General features: G+C 43.8%; 1 protein-coding gene across 3 annotated transcripts in view; it reads left to right on the top strand.

Moving 5' to 3' along the window:
• The window catches only part of LOC138292724 (zinc finger protein 501-like), a 109,674-nt gene extending 90,425 nt beyond the window's left edge, over positions 1–19,249 (top strand). For all 3 annotated transcript variants that reach the window (XM_069231460.1, XM_069231462.1, XM_069231461.1), the window contains one exon: positions 15,107–19,249. In XM_069231460.1, the coding sequence (XP_069087561.1) occupies positions 15,107–15,909 (803 nt within the window). In that variant the 3' untranslated portion in view covers positions 15,910–19,249. The remainder of the gene's footprint in view (positions 1–15,106) is intronic.
• The last annotated feature ends 1,382 nt before the right edge of the window (positions 19,250–20,631 follow it).

Below are 20,631 nucleotides of genomic sequence, written 5' to 3' on the forward strand. Positions count from 1 at the left end.
TGTGTTGGATTTGAGTTGCCAGTCCCTGGATGACATTCACGATGGTCGACTGACCCACAGAGATTGACCTCAGGAGGTCAATAGGCTCCTTACTGTGGGCAGAAGGGCTAACAGGGGCCGGGACAGAGGTGCCTGCGGCGAAGGAGATGCCCACCCTCATGGATGGGCAGGCACGGCCCACTGTTTGGGGAGCTACAGGGAGGGCGGTGATAGAATGGGGGGTTTCAGACAGATATGGTACTAGGGTGGCCCCAGATGAGTCCCCCACCACTAGGAAGTGGCCACTGGAGGAGGTCCAGAAGAAGATGTAGTGGATCCGGTCCCCCCCGTGGCACTCCCATCACCCTGTGGGCCACTGGGTCACTTGCTGTCAGTGTTCTTGTGCCTGGAGGTCCGTGGCCAGAAGCTTCCCCACTCGGATATGCCTCATCTCCTTCGCCTGCCGGTGAGGATGCTAAAAAACAGAAAGTCAGGTATGGTCATCATATTCACAAGATAACACTTCCATCATAGAGTACACATACGTCTCATTACATCCTGTTCACCATCACCGCCAGGTAGTGCCAGTAAAGTGCCAACATCATGTCACAACAAAGAATGTCCCTCAATATGAACATTGTTAAACACCAGCAAAGCTACCTAACTGATACCTATAATACCATGAATGAAGTTGACCAATCACACTGACTATACCATGGCAAGGTGACTTTGCCATATGATACAGGTTCCCTATCCTCAACAACTTACCCAGGCACCAATCAAGCAATAGGTTAGGAATGTGAACTTGGTTATCACTAATCAAAAACACATACTCATCACATACAAATATTTTACTCTGATGTGATGTACCAGGCTATGACACACGTTGTAAAGTAAAGGCAAGCAGGCCTAGTGTAGACAAGCCATATCTTCTTCATTTCACATACTTACAACCATATACAATGGACACATGCTAACCGATAACAACTCAAATGATCATACGTTTCAATTTTAGGTTAAGGATTTAGAACACATGTCACGCACACATGCACCAATAGTAATGTATCAAGGATTGAAAATACAGTGTGGACCAGGTCATCTAGGCCATTGGTCTTCTAAACACAAACTTTATCAGTCAAGTAAGGGCCAGGTAAGCTCAGACCTATGTCTCACACACAACCACAAGATGTCAAAAAGAGTGTACCTTACTTATGGATTACTATACTGTGCAGAAAGATGTCAATCAGACTTACCTAATCATGCAATTATTCTAACAGTGGACCACTGACTGAGTGGGTACATCACTTTACACACATGGGACGTGGCAAGCCTTACATCTGTCTGTGGAAGATTCTCATGGCCAAATCACATGTGTTGCTAACTTGACAGGTACACCTACCATGCTGCATGGCTCAGGCCTAGATAAACTTACAATACTACTCACATGTGTATTTGAACTACCAAACTTGCACTACTTAGGTGTCATTGCCAACATTAGGTTCCCAAACAGCCAGGGCTTATTTGCCACATTCTTCATACCAACAGCAAGTAGACATAACAATTTCTAATGTTGATACATTACTGTACCTTTCAATTGATACCTGATGTTGATACATTACTGTCAAGAATGTAACTGAATAGGCTAACATTTCCTATGTGTCATGCCTACAACAGTATGCCCAGTGACAATGCTGTATGGCCACTATTGATTAACAGAACATTATCAAGGTAGTAACATTCCTAGCCTCTGATACCAAAATATGTGTGCCCATAGAAATTTTGCAACACCTCAGTGTCATCCAACATGCATGTTGTCTACTATGATGAGACTTCACAGTTGTCAATGTACATCCCTCACTTACCAAGGAGAATTACCTTGTAACAGGTGTGAAAATGTTAACCTTGTATGTCATATGACATTTCAGATGGACGTCACAGCCTCACATGCTGTTGTCACTTATCAGAAACCATTAGATAACGAGAGATGACTTGAATATGCCTGACTCTATGTTGCACATAGGTGGTAATCTTGAGACACTGCAGAGGACAGAGGTCAAAGACTTACATACCTTACCAACATGACATTGGGAGGATTGACCTGTTGGTGGGTATTAGCAATTCTCAGAGCAGAAAATGATGTATAGTGGGACACATATGACACAGTCATATGTGCACCATACTATATACTATTGTGCTGAGGGGATATCATAGTTGAGTAACATGCCTCTAAATACATTTGTATGTACACACCTGTATGATATAGGTGGCTACAGTGTGTATACAGGAGAACAGTGACACTTTGCACTTAACACATTGTCAGAGCCAACATCCGTCTCCCTCCCTCAATCACCTGATAAAGGGACAAACATGAGTTAGGTCTGTACTTACCCCCGGTGGCTTCTGTGCTGCCTTCAAACACCCATGCAACTCAGGGTAGGCCAAAATGCAGGCCATTATGGGAGTCATGGTCCGACAGGCACCCGTCCTTGTTGGGAGGACATCCCCAGCTGGGCTTCTGCGGTCTTCAGGGCCCAGTGTCCACCTCTTCCAACAGTGGGCGCTCCGCTGGCTGTGGAGCCCCAGGGTCTGCACTTTCTTGGCAATGGTACGCCAACTTCCCTTCTTCTGTAGACGTTTACCTGCATGGATGACATAAATAAAAAAGTGTCTCATGCCCACATGTACCATACTAAAACAGGCAGGGTTACTAACTAGTTAGTACAACAAGCTTAACACAAACTGTCTTTAACATCCCCTCCACTAATAGATGAGCATATGCAGTCAGGCCAGATGTGAGGTGGAAATCAGGCAGACAACATGCATGTCCAGCAGCAGCTGTCATGTTATCACAAAGATTCCTGACAGCAAACACATTTGCAAATATGGTATTTTTGAAGGAATCTACAATATCAACTCCACTAACTTTGTGCAACAGTCACAAGGTGGGTCAGGTAACACACATCAAACACTCTCCACAATGTTTCAGGACTCAAAATCTGTCATCAAACATTAGTGCATGACCAGGAACTCATCCCGTTTGGCACCCTACAGACTTTAAGAACACAATCTGAAACATTGCCCACCACCCTTTGCTTAGTATAACAAAGTATAGTTGAGCTAATGAAACGTTTGTGCACATGGTGTACTTACCTGCTCCTCTGGTCCACCATAGAGCTGTCCCAACAGGGGTATGATATACTCCACCAGCCTCTCCAGCTCCTCGGTTGAGAAGGCAGGGGCCCTAAAACCTGTAGGACGTGGCATGATTGCTCCCTGAGGCAGTACACAGCAGCTCAAGTCGTGGAGATCTTGCTGACAGCAGCATCAGGAGTCAAGGGAGAGATGAAGTGTGAAATGGCGTTCACATCTGCCAAGTAAGAGACCGTCACCACCGGTGGACATCGCCTTTGGCCCAAGACCGCCAAAGGCAGCTATGTGTTCCGGTGGCAATAACCACTGCAGTAGTATCCGCCTACCGCCATGACGACTTCCACCAGCAGACGTAGGTCATTTCCTGATGTCCAATACAGTAGGTCAGGCAGCTGCCATTTTAAGGTCTTTAGATGGTCTTGAAAGTTTAATTAAAGATGCGTCACAAGGTCAGAAACATATCTAATCCATAGTTTTCAGTGCTGGCTGTGAGCAACCATGTTTTTAAGATCCGAATAAACGACATGTAATATTCATGATATGCGAGTAATGTATCATTAGTGGCATAGTCTGCACCCTCATGGCCATTGGATAAATGGTATTTGTGTCTTTCTTATGTGAAACATGGTAAGAATGTCATTATCACTGAGACTTTCAGTGACATACGTATCCATTTCCAAGTCCCAATTCAGGTAAGGTAATGACATTGCACCAATAAGCTATTATTTCCCTGTGTATGTCCTGTGTACCATGTTTTTACTATTTCATATGGCATTTCCAAGCATCATGTGTGATATATGTATTTTCATACTTACAATAGACACAATGACTGACAGACATACCTTCTTATATTCCTTCATCTAGTTACCCTGGGATGAGAAGGATCAGACAGCCTCCAGTGCACCGTCCACTAGAAGACCTGCAGACCATGGAGGATTGACATGTCATCCAGATCTACCACCTGGATAGGCTGACAATCATGGATCTCTGTTATCAGTTGAAAACAAATCTGATGCCTGCTATTTGTCATCCAAATAGCATTCCACCCATTGTACAAGTCATGTCAGTGCTGCACTTCCTGGCCACATGCTCATTTCAAAATACCATGGCCCTAACTCCAGGGAAGCCACAGCCTATGTTCAGTTTGGTTTTGAAGGCTGTCCTGTCAGCTCTGTTGAAACACCTGGACAGCTACATCCGATTTCCACAGCCTGAGGATTTGGCCCATGTGAAGGGTGATTTTTTACGCTTTGGCACACATCCCACATGTGGTGGGAGCCATTGATGGTACCCATGTAGCCTTGGTTCACCCAAATGGCAATGAATAAGTGTATCGGAAGAGGAAGCACTTCGACCCCATAAATGTCCAAGTAGTCTGTTTGGTGGACCTCTACATTTCCCAAGTATATGCAAAGTACCCAGGTTCAATTTATGATGCCTTCATCATGCAGAATAGCAATATCCCACTGCAGATGACATGACACTACACAGAAAGGGCCTGGCTGGTTGGTAAAGTCATATATATGATCTGTGGCCGTATCTTATGTTTCCTACCAAATGTAAGGATGTCCAAGATTTATGTTCGCACACATGTAACGATTCCATGCAGGAGATTCTGGCTGCCCAAACCGTCTCTGGTTGTTGACAGTAGTGAGGTACCCAAAATTCGCCAGGGGAAGTTTGCTTCACTGTGGCCCCCGGAAAGACAAGGTGTGTCGTGGAGCAGACTTTTGGGCTCCTAAAGGCTAGATTTTGTTGCACTGATAAGTCTTGTGGAGCCATCCTCAACTCACCCGCCAAAGCGTGTCAACTAATTTTTGCCCGCTGCATGCTCCACAACCTCGCCCTGAGACGTCAGATCCCATATATACCAGATGAGGGAGAGTCACCAGTTCCAGTGGGTAAGAATGCAGAAATGCCAATTGAGGGTGACTGTGATGAGGATCGAGGTGGAGACAGCTGGGCAGATCTCATAAATGTGTACTTCAACTGACTGTAGGTATCTGTTGTTCTGTAAAATACTTGACTCAGTGCTTTATTGGAGGGCTTAGAGATGTTTGAAAAGGGTCTTCGGATGACCATCAGACAGCTTATTAGTTGCTCAGCAGTACATAGCTCAGTTGTGCATGCAAAATCAAAATTGTACATGGAGTTGTGACTATCGTGAGGATCTCCTTTGTTAATGTTTGTCACACTGCACAATCAGTGTTACTATTGTATTTAGGACATGTATTTATAGATCTTCATTACCATTACCTGCCTATACCTTTTGTATTACATTTTTGCTTTGCAGATTTCTTCACAAGGTCATCATCGTATGGTCAATTCTGAATTGTGTTACAGGCAGGTGGGATTTGCAGGTCTGACATGTGAAGTGAAAATGGATAGATCCAGGCACTCTGTGGCATTATATTAGTGGTGTCTGAGTTCCGAGCCCAGACTGTCAGGATGGTGGGATGGTAGTATACTGTTCCACACAATGGACCTGTGTTCCATGTTTTCTGGGTCCAATAGCGTTGTATGTGTGGTCTTGTGTCTCTGACACGTCATCCTGTGAACTCCATCACCTCAGCCTTCTTATTGGTTTGATAATGATGCAATTTAACTTGTATGTATCTGTCAGTCTGTTTCCTCATTGCAGGCCACTGTGAATGTGTGTGAAGACTGACATAGGTGAGTAGCATGCTACAGATACCTGACCATGGTAAGTGGAAGGTTCCATGACTGGGGACAGTTGTACTGACCTCTGTCAGTATTATGGGGTATGGTCGTTTGAGAGGTATGGTATGGGTATGTGATAAGGCTTTAGCTGATGATACATTGAACCAATCCATTTGCCTATTTAGATAAACAAAGACTGACATGTCCCTGACTTCATTGGTCCGTGGAGTGCTTGTAATTCACACCTCTGCTGAAGCATTAAATTGTGAAGCTGTACTGCCCTGTGTGGTATTTGGCATGTTGTCAACCTGTGTGCAGGAAAGTGCAATGAATGGGAGTAGGAGTGTTTCCATTTGTATAATTTTACATATGTCTGACCCAGATTCAACAGTACTTGTGAGAAGGGACTTAACAGATGTGGAGCATATGTGAATATCATATGTAAGCAACACATTTCACAGCTAACTGTTCAATGTAGCTGAAAAGTGACTCTCAAACATGATATGTGGTTTAGTTGCGTTTATTTACAAGTGCACAGTAAAATTAAAGGAATGGGATCAAATCATTAAGTGCAAACATTGAGGGGTTCAGTCATGGTGGATGTAATCATCAGGGTGACTGCTACAACATTTGGAGTCACAAGTCCAGTGTCTTGTGCAGTTGGAAAATGGAGAGTGGTTGTAAAACAGTCAATGGGGTGTATCTGTGACATACAAGGGGAACCAATGAGTAGAGGATCACTTCCTGGCAATGGTTAAAGTCTTGGCTTCTGCTTCTCCTGGATGTTTTGGTGGACGTCCACGTTTACGGGGGGTCTTCAGCTACAGAGGCTGGAGTGTCTAAGGCATGTCCTTCACTTGCAAAGCCTCTATTCCACTGGCTGCCACAGATGTAGAAAGGACTGATGTTACATGGCCAATGGAAGAGGTCTGCTTTTGTGGACATAACCTACTCAGGGTAATATTAATGTGTCTCAGCACCCTTGTTAGGGAGGCTATGTTGGCATTGTGAGCCTCCCACTTTTGCATGACTTCCTGGTAGTTGTCTCTCTGCAGCTGCTTTATCTCCCCCATCATGACAGGCCTTGGGACTGTTGCTTCCCAGGATTTGGGAGATGATGTCCTGGCCAGTTGGATCCCTAGCAGCCTCAATCTGCTGGCCCACACCATCCCTCCTACGCACCCTACCCCCACATGCCTGTGCCCTTGGCAGTTTGCCCACTCCCACCGGTGCCAGGTCCTTCATTGTCTGGGTTCTCTGATGGTGACTCCGGTACCTGTACTGGGAGGCCCATGATGGTATTAACTTTCCTTGGGACACAGGTTTGAGGGTGAATATTTGTCTGAGCTGTAGAAACAGCAGGGCTGGGAGGAGTCAATGTTGGCAGGGTGAGGCTGACAGTTGTAGACTGACCAGGTATCCCAGATGGGCAAGAGTCATCCTCATTGTCCTCACATCCAAGGTTGTTCTCCTCACTAAGGGCTTCTTCCAAGGGGGAATTGACTGTCTCAGGTTTCCTTTACATGGTCATGATAGGTAGGTGACCTTTTGAAGAAGTAGAACAGAATGTTACAGATTGTAATGAAACATGTGGTATCAAACTTTGCCAGGTAGATATGCTTCGAGCTATGTACAGAAACACTTTGCTTGATCTCAAGATATGACTGTGACACCTGCTTTCAAATTTCAAATTTTGGGTACAGCTATTTGGAATACACAGAATTCCAATACCATACACTTTGCTACATGATATCAGATTAGCTTGGCAGTTGGAGGTCTGTTGATAGATTCATATCTTGTCTGCTGTGTAACTTTATGTTGTTCTAATACCTCCCAGATAGCAGTAGTTCAGTATTAAGTTACCAGACAGCTGCAGAATGTAAAGTGGACACTGACCTGTCCATCAGCTTAGGAGTAACCATACTACCTGGCCAGACATTTCAGGTTGTACCTAGTACAGCACAGTCGGTATATATACACCCCCCAGGTGAGTATCTTTCAATAGGGGATGGGAGGTGAAAATGCCATTTTAGCAGAGGACACAGCTGTAGCTGTGTGTTGGTGTTATTATACTGGCAGATGCCCCCAGGTGAGTTTAGTTGACATGTGATATGGCAGTGAGGGGTATTTGGCACAGGGGTGGTGAGTGTGTTGGCTGTTAAGATGTCAAAAGGTGATCAGTGAGCATGCAAGACAGAACTTTTGGGTGACATTTTCAGTGTAGTTACTTAACAGACTCCACTCCGCCAGGTATTCCTGTCAAGCCCTCAGGATGCAGGATGTCCAAGAACATTTGGGAAGGAGGTAGGGGCCCTCCGCCAGTCTTGAGGACCATCAGCTGGTGTGTGGCGGCCGTGGAACGTACCTTCCCCCTGAGGTCGTTCCACCTCTTCCTGATGTCCTCCCTTGAGCGTGGTTAGCTGCCTACAGAATTTACCCTGTCAACTATTTTTTGTCATATGTCCATTTTCCTGGCAATAGAGGTTTGTTGGATTTGGGCTCCAAATAGGTGTGGCTCTGCTCTGATGATTTCGTCCACCATGACCCTCAACTCATCGTCTGTGAAGCGGGGATATTTATGTGGGGACATGGTAGTGGTGGACGACACGATAAGGTGAAAGAAAAGGGTGATGAGGTGTGGGTGCTGTGTTATGAGTGGGTGACGGGTGGTGTCTCGTGTGGTGAACAGTTTGTGTGATATGTATGATGTGCAGGCGTGGGATGAGTGGTATTTGGAGTGATGTTTCTAATTTTGGAGTGCGGCCTCTATCTTGCTGTGTATGGTGTTTTTGATGCAACGGATTGTGGGGTGTGAAGGAGTTTGTTTAATAGTGCGGTTTGTAGGTGTGTCAGGTGTGTGGATGTGCGTCAGGTGTGTGGAATTCAAACTATCCAATGTGGTGTAGTGCATTACTGTGTAGACTACCGACCGCCAGGGTTCGCATCGCCATTGGTTTTCCACCATGGTAGAACTGCTATTGTGATTTGTGGGTCATAATTGGTTCAGAGGATTTTTGACTGGCTTGCAGTACTGGTGTTGGACCCGCCTCTTTCACACCCTCCAGAGTCCTGGCAGTGTCGGAATTTTTGCTGGGTTTAGGCAGTCCTGTCTGTGTAACTTGAATACGGCAGTCTGTATGACCACCAACATGGCGGTCTTTTGGCAGCCGCCACCGCAGCGGTCTTACTGTCAGACCACCAAACTTGTAATGAGGCTCAAAGTATTGTGAACATGCAGAGTATGAAGTTTGTAATTAAGGTAATCTCTACATCCGTCCAGCTCCCTTAGACAGCAGTGCCAGATACAAGGGCTTTCAACGCATGGGGTAACAACATTTACTAGTTGTTAGAAATGTGGTCTCTAGTTGGCAGTCGGTTTGAACCCTGTCCAAATAGGGACCTTCACTCTAGTCAGGATGAGGGAGATACCCGCTCAGATAACCCCTGCTCACCCCTTTGGTAGCTTGGCACGAGCAGTCAGACTTATAGAAGCAATGTGTAAATCATTTGCACATAACACACAGTAATAAGTGAAAACACTACAAAAGGACACCACACCAATTTTAGAAACATAGCCAATATTTATCTGTGTGGAACAAGACCAAAATGATAAAAATCCAACCAACAGTGTTAAAGATATGCATTTTGCAAGATTTACTCAAAAATACAGTTCCTTGAAGTCGATAGCTCCACCTGGTGCTATCATGGTGTTGTGGTCAACAAAACCAACAGTTCAGGCCAGCTGCAGCGTTGTGGGCCAGCTACGGTGTCAGGAAGACATGCAAAACAGTACCCTTGGAATTGCCGGGCGTTGTGATCCTCGCGGTGAGCTCTTGGGAGCGGCATCTCTGGTGTCGCAGTGTCGGTTCTGGAGTCAGTGCGGGAGTCGTTGGGCCCTTGAGGTCACATGCATGCGGATCAAACTCCGGGCAGATGAAGTCAGGAGCGCTGGCGTGGATGGCGCGGCTCGGTGATGGCGTCTAGCGCCATCGGTGAGACCAAGGCTACGGTGTGAAGCGGGGCGGTGCGACATGTCGTGCCAGGTCACAGTGCAGGCAGCGGCCTTGTCGTTGCTGAAGTGCTGTCGGTAGGCCCAAGCCAGCGGTGTGGGACGGGACTGTGCTTCATGACCCTCACGAGCGATATCCACAGGCCACGCTGCAGACAGGATGCCTCTTGGTGACACGAGTTAATGATGCTGGCGTCGGTGGACCCGGGCTGCGGTGTGGGACAGGACGGTGCTTCGGTGCACGGCCCGGCGCCAGTGTCAGCAGGAGCGGCGGCGGGGATGCCCAGGCTGCGGTGTGACCAGGCAATGCCAGAGTGCGGGACCCACAGGTTGCAGTGCGAGCAGTGGCTCGGTGAAGTCGTCCGATGATGGCATTGGTGAGACCAGGGTCCTAGTGTGAAGTGGGGCAGTGCGGCTCCGTGCGGGCCAGCGGCATCGTTGGCGGCGTCACAGTGGTTTCTCCTCTTGAACAGCACAGAACACACAGTTCCAAGTGCTGCAGGTTGAGGAAACTGAAGTCTTTAGTGACCCTGAGACTTCCAACAGGAGACAATCACTTCTCCAAGCCCTTGGAGAACTTTCTCAAACAGGACACACAGCAAAGTTCACCCTTTCCACTCTTTTCAGGCAGAAGCAGCAATTGCAGGCCAGTCCAGCAAAGCAACACAGAAAAGGAACAGTACTCCTCCTCCAGCTCTTCAGCTCTTCTACTTGAAGTTCCTCTTGATTCCAGAAAGATTCTAAAAGTCTGGGGTTTTGAGTCTTCTTCTTATACACCTTTCTGCCTTTGAAGTTCGCAAACTTCAAAGCAAAGTCTCAAGTGTTTGTGAGATCTTTCCTTGTCTAGGCCAGGCCTCAGACACACACCAGGGGGTTGGAGACTGCATTGTGTGAGGGCAGGCACAGTCCTTACAGGTGTGAACGACCACTCCTTCCTCCCCTCTAGCTCAGATGGCTCACCAGGATATGCAGGCCACACCCCGCCCCCTTTGTGTCACTGTATAGAGAGGTGCAAAACAGCACAACTGTCAAACTGACACAGACAGACAATCCACAAACAGGCAGAGTCACAGAATGGTTTAAGCAAGAAAATGCCTACTTACTAAAAGTGGCATTTTCAATCAGACAATTTAAAAACCAACTTCACTAAAAGATATATTTTTAAATTGTGAGTTCAGAGACCCTAAACTCCAAATTTGTATCTGCTCTCAAAGGGAATCTGCGCTTTAAGGATATTTAAAGGTTGCCCCCATGTTAACCTATGAGAGAGATAGGCATTGCACAGTGAAAAACAAATTAGGCAGTATTTCACTGTTAGGATATATAAAACACAATAGTATATGTCCTACCTTAAACATGCACTGTACCATGCCCCTGGGGCTACCAAGGGCCTACCTTAGGGGTGCCTGACGTAGTAAAAGGGAAGGTTTAGTCCTGACAAGTGGGTACACTTGCCAAATCGAATTGGCAGTTTAAAACTGCACACACAGACACTGCAGTGACAGGTCTGAGTCATGTTTACAGGGCTACTAATGTGGGTGGTACACCCAGTGCTGCAGGCCCACTAGTAGCATTTGATTTACAGGTCCTGGGCACCTCTAGTGCACTTTACTAGGGACTTATCAGTAACTCAAATATGCCAATCATGGATAAACCAATCAACAGTACAATTTACACAGAGGGTATATGCACTTTAGCATTGTTTTAGCAGGGGTAAAGTGCCCAGAGTCCTAAAGCCAACACAAACCTGTCATAACAATTAGGAGGAAGGAGGTAAAAAGACTGAGGATGACCCTGCAAGAAGGGCCAGGTGCAACAGTAGTTATCATTGAAATTATGTTTTACTTGAATATTGCAACTCTCACGTTTCACCCGGAGATTTTTAACCTGGTGTATGCAGATGAAATTTAAGGTGAAATACTGGGGAAAATACATGGTGTAATTGGCAAAGTAAACCCTATTTCTGCATGCTGTTGCACAGAATCGGTTCTCCTTGTTGCTTGCACCCTCTGGATTTACCAGGACACCTGTTAACAGTCAGTCCAGGGAGTGAAACAACAGGAATTATTCTTTGTAATGAGGGTTGAGTTATTAAAAAGGACAGATGGCAATATAAGTTGACGTACAACATCAAACAGCAGTCTTTTGAATGACAACAAGACATTAACCACTTACTAGCTTTCCCTAGTAAAATCGAAGGATGTTGTTACTCATGAACACCTGAAGGATGAATATGCCCAGCTCTCGTATATACTCCAGATTGCTTGAGTTATTAAAGTTAGTGATATGTATTTATCACCGTAGGGGCAGATTTACAAAACTGTCACCCAGCACAGCAATGAAAAATGCTGCGCTGCATGATAAGGAGGGAGAAGGATGAGTCTAGAATAGGTTTTGTACTGGAAGGCTACCCTTCCACTACAAAATACTGTGCTTATACACACTTTAAAACTTTTCCTACTTTGTAGGCATGCATGCATGCAAAGTTGGAAAAGGAAGGAGAAATTAAAACATTTCTCCTTTAATGCCTGATTTCAAATGTATAACTTTCAACCACATGAAATTGTAGACTTTTGCATTTAGACGCATTGGGGCTCATTCTGAGCCCGGCGGGCGGCGGGAGCCGCCCGCCTGGAGGGAGCCGCCAAATGACCGCACCGCGGTCAAAAGACCGCGGCGGCCATTCAGACATTTCCTCTGGGCCGGCGGGCGCTCTCCAGAAGAGCGCCCGCCGGGCCAGAGGAAATGCCCCTGCAACGAGGACGCCGGCTCAGAATTGAGCCGGCGTAGTTGCAGGGGTGCGACGAGTGCAGTTTGCACCCGTCGCGTATTTCAGTGTCTGCATTGCAGACACTGAAATACACAGTGGGGCCCTCTTATGGGGGCCCCTGCGGCACCCCCTACCGCCATCCTGTTCCTGGCGGGCGAACCGCCAGGAACAGGATGGCGGTAGGGGGTGTCAGAATCCCCCATGGCGGCGCAGCAAGCTGCGCTGCCATGGGGGATTCCAAGGGCAGCGGAAAACCGGCGGGAGACCGCCGGTTTTCCTTGTCTGACCGCGGCCGAACCGCCGCGGTCAGAATGCCCTGCGGGGCACCGCCGGTCTGTCAGCGGTGCTCCCGCCGACCCTGGCCGGGGTCAGAATGACCCCCATTATGTGCAACCTATTGGACCTGTATGATTGTTACCATGGACGATCATTATCACTAAGAATGAAACTGTATATATTTTATATATATCACTCTCAAAGAAACTATGGCCATCATTACAACATTGCCGCCCGCCAATATTGTACTGCCGGCCTGAAATCCGCCGGCCATAATTTGACATCCCCGCTGGGCCGGCAGGCAGAAACAAGAGTTTCCGCCCGCCAGCCCAGCGGGGAGTATGGCCATAACATTGCAGCTGGCTCCTAATGGAGCCGGCGGCAATGTGGCAGTGCGGTGGGTGCAGCAGCACCCATCGCGCAATCCACGGCCCGTAATTCAGGCAGTGGATTGCACGATGGGGCTGTGCATGGGGGCCCCTGCACTGCCCATGCCAAGTGCATGGGCAGTGCAGGGGACCCCCGAGTCACCCATTCCGCCAGCTGTTCCATGGCGGTATTTACCGCCATGGAACGGCTGGCAGATGGGGACTCGTAATCCCCAAGGCAGCGTTGCTTGCAGCGCTGCCCTGGTGAATTACAACTGCCAGAACCACCATGGCGGTAGCCTGGCGGTCCCACCACGTTCATAATGCGGGCTTTAGTACCGCCAGCCTGTTGGCGGTACTAACGCCACTTTTGCCCTGGCAGTCAAAGACCGCCAGGGTTGTAATGAGGGCCTATATGTTTGTTCGTCTGGGTGGAACCTTATACATGGTATTACTATATATCTTTGGCAGTACAGATGGACTTTTGTCCATTCAGCTACATAATTTACAGGAATAAAAAATGGATTCAGACTTCCGAATATATGAATAGGTATTTTATGATCTTGTTAAAATCTGCATGGGGCAGAGGGCCCTTTATATGTTCTTTATCGTGGTTTTTTATGATTTTTTTTAAATGGGCAAGGGGCAGAGGGCCCTCTCTTTTGTTCATGGTTCAGAATCTTTTCATGCACTTGGGTGACCTTTGTCAAAATTATCTTCAAAATAATTTTCTTTTCATCTGAAATCAGTTTCTTTTTGCTCTTAAGCATTAACCATTTGTCAGCATCCTTGTGTAAATAACCTATATATTTTGTATACTTTCAATATTATCACCTGATAACTAACATGGGATATAGATCTTTTTCCTTTTTCTCTTCACTTTTATTTAGATTCACTTTTAGAAACGGTTTCCGTTTAAATTATCACTTTTACATAGGGAAAGAACCTTTGAAGGATTTGATATTTCTGCACTTTGGGTAATGGTCCTGTCTGTACAACTTAAGTTCTCTGTTAATCTATTTTCTGTGTTCTTGCAGCCTTGAGAAAGCCCTAGGTACATATAGCGTTTAGGGGGCGAAACATGTGTCGGCTGTCGCTTTTGAAGTTTCCGTAATAAATCGTCACTGGGCTCATTGACATGGCTTAGTGTATTGATTGAAAAATGTTTGTATGTGAAGTTTGGACTCTCACATCGGATTTATGGTGGGCCTGCCAATCTTCATTCGACTACAAGGAACTTATTTGAGGCAAAGTGGTCCACACCTCATTTGGTGGCACACAGCTGTATGAAAAAAGGGCATTCTTGAATAGAAGAGAGTGCTGGACCATTGGAGCAACATATCTGCTTTCAAATACCCTTAACATTTGGCGCAAAACCCTGTCTGCTATTGTTTGTAGATACGGTTGTGCATTAAAAGGCATGGGCGGTTGCATAAGAATGCCCACTTACCAACCATGTAATGCCCCCTCAGCACTAAGTAACGCAAAGCAGTGCTTTGCACTGCTTAGCATACATTTTCGGGTACTTTTCAGTGCAAAACGTGTTTTACCCTAGAAAGTAAATTATGAAAAAAAACATTTTGTGCTGGTTACCATGACTTTTGTGATGCTAACCCAGCGCAAAATGTTTGTAATTCTCCCACTAGATGTCTAACACTTTTCTTTAGTTGCAGTGCTTGACAATAATAGAGATGATCACTATTTGCTCTGCAGTGCACATGCTGGCACTTACCTATCAAAGGATAGGATGGTATCCGTCTGTTACTTAAATATTATTGACTAATTGCCAGTTGCATTCGAATGTGCCTTTCACAAGCAGCATCTTCATCTATATTTTGTTTAGTTAAGCAAATTACGTTTTCCACAATATCTTTATGCTTTATTCTGTTTCAGGTTCATCTGACTCTGGGTGTAGGTTTGTGAAAGAGTTACCTGTGTGCTATGAAACAAAGAAGAACTTCACTCGAAAGTCCATCCTCAACCAAATAATCCAAGTTGATGAGAACCACACCTTCTTCAATGATTCTAGCAATACATATAAAGGCAATAGAAATAGTCTACTGCACCAGAAATATCAAACAGGGAAGAAGACATTTACTTGTAGCGACTGTGGGAAGTGCTTTTTTCAAAAATCTGATCTTCAGCGTCACCAGAGAATTCACACAGGTGAGAAGCCCTTTACCTGCACTGAATGTGGGAAGAGCTTTAGTGAGCAGAAAGTACTTAAGCGTCACCAGAGAATCCACAAGGGTGAGAAACCCTTTCACTGCAATGAATGTGGAAAGAGCTTTGTGTATAAGGCAGATCTGCATCGTCACCTTAGAATCCATACTGGTGAAAAACCTTTTCCTTGTACAGAGTGTGGAAAGAGCTTCACTCAAATGTCAATCCTTCAACGTCACCGGATAATCCACAATGGTGAGAAGCCCTTTAAGTGCACTGACTGTGGGAAGAGCTTTACTCGAAAGGCAGTTCTTCAGCATCACCAAAAACTCCACAAATGTGCGAAACCCTATTCCTGCAATAAATGTGAGGCGAGTTTTAACCAATACACGTGTTTTAAAAGTCACCAGATGCTCCACAAAGATGAGAAGCCATTTGCATGCACTAAATGTGAGAGTATCTTTATGACTAGTACAGATCTTCAATGTCACGTTAGAATTCACTTTGAGGAGAAGATATTTTCTTCCAGTTAGTGTAAGAAGACCTTTTTTTTAACATCATTGAGTATGGCACATGACTGAGAACTCCTTGGCATAAACAACATGCTACAAGAGATTTGCTGAAAGAAATGCCTTGTATGCTACCAGAGTATCCTCATCTGGGCAAAACAATTTAAACAAATTGTCAACTTCAAATGCTGACTCCTAGCATGAGAACTTTACCAGAGAATCCAACAAAAAGGGCACAGCGTTCTTGCTGCCCTGTTGTGAAAAGAGTTTTTTAGAGCACACACGAGGCATCACAGGAACAGTTCGTTTACATGCTTTACTTGAAGATATTTGTGCTAAATGGGACATAAGAACCCATTTAGGAATGGCACAATTTTTTCTTTACTGTTAGAGATTGCCCTTGTATTTGTTTTTGTGGATGCATGCACAGATTCCTCCCACAGATACTGGGTGTGCGATGCTGGTACTTTTTCTTTCACCATTAATTTTATGTTTTACCTTTGTGGTCTAATTGTCATCAGTTTCAAATAATGCTAAATTGCTGCTTGTTCTTACAATGTACCGACATTTACAGCTGAACAGCATACTTCCCATCCAATAGAACCTGCACTGTACCCCACTGTACCCCAGACTGCATCAAGAAATGAAGGAGAGGACAACAAAGCAGTTCTAACAATTATTTCTTGCATTGTGGGTGAGATGCATTAGACACTGATGAATGTTTACTCCTTTATCCATCTTTGCACATTTTTGTGTTTATTTTGTTTTACATCACATCAGCATCTCATCTTTCAGTTACTTCAGAGTGCCATGCATGCAATCTGACAAGTTGGATGAGAAATATGGCCGGGTAAGCACTAGGCGAGTGGTTAGCATGATCTTAAGCTGTAATGGAAAGGCAACAGTTTTGGGAACACTCATTAAAGAAACAGCCAAAGTGTCTAACAAACTTGCTGCTTTGACTGAGAAGAGAGGACTACCCAATTTATAAGAACCTAAGGCTCTATTTCATGGGCCCAGCTTCCACTCCAAGGTGTAATGAAGGAAATCTTTTTTTAGAAACTGTGGAGCCATTCCATATAGCTATCTCAAACCCACACACATTGTTTTAACTGAGATACAAGACTGGATGGTAAGCCAGAGAGGCCTTTCCAGAAGAGGCTTGGCAAGGCAGATTTAGAGGTGCCCACAATAGCTTAGCTGCAGCATTTCGATTCACTTGATGATGAAACAGCAGATGTTTAGGCATGCCCAACTGCAAAAGATGTGTGAACTAATGATCCCTGCAACGTTGCAGTCAAATATTGCATAGTTTTTGTATAGTTGTTTAAGAAGTTTCAGGCTGGTAAACATTATTGACATGTTTTTAAATGGAAAATTGACAATCCATTTTGACTTTGAAGCTAGCAGTTTTCACTGCTTTGACTGGCCGAGGAAGTCAGGTGCCTAATTCTACTGGTCAGAATGTTGTGGTATTATGAGAGTTGAGTTTAGGTTAATGGTAGCTTCACCACTTCCTGACCTCCCTCATGCAGAGTTGAAAGACTTTCAGCATACAATTTCTTTACCTTTTGTGTTCAGTTGTATGAAATAATGCTAAATGGATGCTTGTTTTCACAGTAGATTTAAAAAATACAGCAGCTGAAATGTATAGTCCCTATCTATTAGACATTGTGGCTGTCCCCCAGTGTTAGGAGAACCCCAAAAAGCTGGGGGTAACAGCAGATTTCCAGAGCCCCTAAAGACATTTTTAATCGGGTTAAAGAATAGGAAAACTGGCAGGCATTTATCTTCCTGCTACCGACTTATATTCATGTAAATTAAGGGTGTTTAGAATATGACAACCTGTGAGAGAAGCTCTTGTTCTTGCAGGTGACAGAGAAAAACCCTGCTCTGAACCCTGAGACCCAGTGCACATGTAAATATTGGTATTTTAGGATGATTGGAATTTATTATCTGTTATTATTCTGCAAATCATATGAAAATTTATCATAATAACAAATACCTCTGTAATTAAATGTAAAATGAGAAGGAATACTAGAAATACTTTAATTATTATTCATCCCTCATCCCTGTTTTAAGGTCCTGCTTACTTAATTCCCATTTGACAATACTTATTACATTTGCTGCGTTATGTAAAGCCTCCTGCGTTCCTGTAAGCCAGAAGCTCTGCTGTCAAACACTCGTTTGACAGCATCATTTGCCAACAAGCAATCCTTCTCCTTGTACTAACCCAGTTGATAGAGGTTTTTATATCTCCTTTACACACTTGAAGAGGTTCTGGGAAAAGTGGGAGTGTAATATGCTTGAATCAAGCATTTTGCCGCAAAGAACTGAAACAATGCTTCTGTTAGAATCATTAGTACATGCAGAAGAAACATCCCTCATATCTTTTGAATTCCACTACAATGGGACTTATACAAGGTTACTCTTCAAAATCATGCAGCCACTACGAGCACATTATAGAATAAAACATCCCCTTCTACTTGTATTATCACAAGCAAAAAAGGTGTGACAATTTTGTAACTACAAACAGTACATTAGCTTTCTTATACGGATGCAGAGAAGCTGGTCATAATTGAAGACTAATATCTAGGCCTAACACACTAATACTATACAGGCATATATGCAAACAATATCAAATATATATAAAAGCGTCTCATCTTGTGTGCAGTTGTATTTGAAAACGTATTGCCCCCATCTGTTATTCAAGATAGTAATTGAAGTATGTTATGTTTAATTTTCATTGATTTATGTGTAGAGTGTGATTTAAGAACAAAGTAAATAAATGTGGCTTCTTTAAAAAAAACTTTTAATACGGACACTACAACTACAAACTACTCAATGATATGGGCCAATCAGTTGTCCTCAAGGATATTCATCAGTGAACCGTTGGTTGCCAATTTGTGTTTGCTTGCAAGCTTGCACATCTTGTATATTGAAACAGCAACTCTCCAAAGATATGCATATGTTCATTTTACCATCATTGTACTTGAAGTGAAAGCTGGTACTTTGCTGCATGTAATTAAGTTCATAGGATTGCTAAGGTTCCATTGTTTTTGCATGTTTCTGGATCAGTACTGAAACCAGTTGTCCTTCATCATTTCTTTTGGGTAAAAATGTAGCATTGCTTTACCCTATTGGATACTTTTAAAAAAAGCGACAACATAGGTAATATAATCAGACCATAGAGAAAAATATGGAAATAAAAACTTCAAAAGCTTTTGCCACTTATCCTAAGGCTTTGTGAAGAGCATTCAGTAACCATCTACTAGCTGAATTTGAATGCGTAACTATTCCTGTTGTTCCCGGTGTAAAACAGTACCTTATATTCTATGAAATTAAAAGTAATGTATAATAATCACCTGCTATAGTTAATTCTGTGTCTTGTTTCAGGAGTATTGAAACTATACGTGCTAATTTATCAAGGTCTACATATGAGAGACTAGCCAGTTAAGCTTTGTGGTTGCTATATGTGGTGGTTGCAATAATGCATAACAACAACATTCAGTCTGTTCATTCATATCTGTTAAATAACTGGCCCTGGTCTCACAAAATAACATGTTAGTTTACAAAATAAATTAAATAAGACCCATTTTAGGTCTGGCAGCTACAGCTGTTTTGCAAGTATAATGTAATTTAAAAAATCATAAAACCATATGTATCTATAGATTCACAGAGGGACTTTCAATCAACCCTCTTCACCTATTGTTCTGTTTAACTGTCATTTATATTTTGCTTCCATTAACCACGGCATATAGCGAGGGCAATGTCCCAGCACGCTTTAGCCATTGGTTATATATTACTGTGAGTAACAGCATTTAGCCCGCACATGGATTCACATGCATATTTAAGAGAAGGACACTTCGATGTCACTGCTAGGTGTCAGTGCTTTACTTTACCACTGCTTTTTTCTTACCATTTTTTTGCATTTTTATATTTTTGTCCATCCTTTAAACCATGTATTTGGATTACATTAATTAAAAGGCAAAAGAACCTTTTCTTTGGTCTAATAAAATTCACATTTGTCTGTGACGTGCTTTAAAACTAAAATGGTGTCTCTACCTGTACCAAATACACCTGCCTGCCTGGAAGCAATCAAATATTTTATTAGAAGTAAATGTGATGATAAATTTATTTTAAAATGTAAAACGTCTGTTGGGATGTTTTATTTTATGCTTTTTTTGTGGCAGTGCTTGCAATAATACAAATTGCACCAGCATGCCAATATTAGGCCTATTGACTTTGCCAATGCTTTTTGAAAAGTGTTTATACTTCAGCGATAATTTGTTCTGTTGACACAATTAATGATTATTGGTTCTCCGGAACTAAGAAATTATGCTCTGACTGTAGTATGACTAGTTAACAAATGTATTATGTTACTAACATGCTAAAGCACTCAATAATACAGACTGGGCATTTGCTTAACGGTGTAGAATATGTAGAATTTCCTATTGAAGATACACAGTGACTCTTCACAGAGTATACGACCCTTCATTTCTTTCTGTTTTGATCAACCATCAAATCTTAATACATGTTTTTGTAATCAAACGATCACATGAACACGCTAGGAAATCCTAGGTGTTTCCACTGGTTAAAACAGATACAATTCAAACTTAGACCCTAAACAATACAGTGCATCTTTTTTATGTCTTGAGTTTCTCTTATAACATTGAATGTTGATGTGAGTTCAGAATCTGAGGACACTACTTGTATGGTGTTTTGATCATGTACCACATCCAACAG

This window comes from Pleurodeles waltl, chromosome 4_2 (genome assembly GCF_031143425.1).
Source record: "Pleurodeles waltl isolate 20211129_DDA chromosome 4_2, aPleWal1.hap1.20221129, whole genome shotgun sequence".
NCBI lineage: Eukaryota > Metazoa > Chordata > Amphibia > Caudata > Salamandridae > Pleurodeles > Pleurodeles waltl.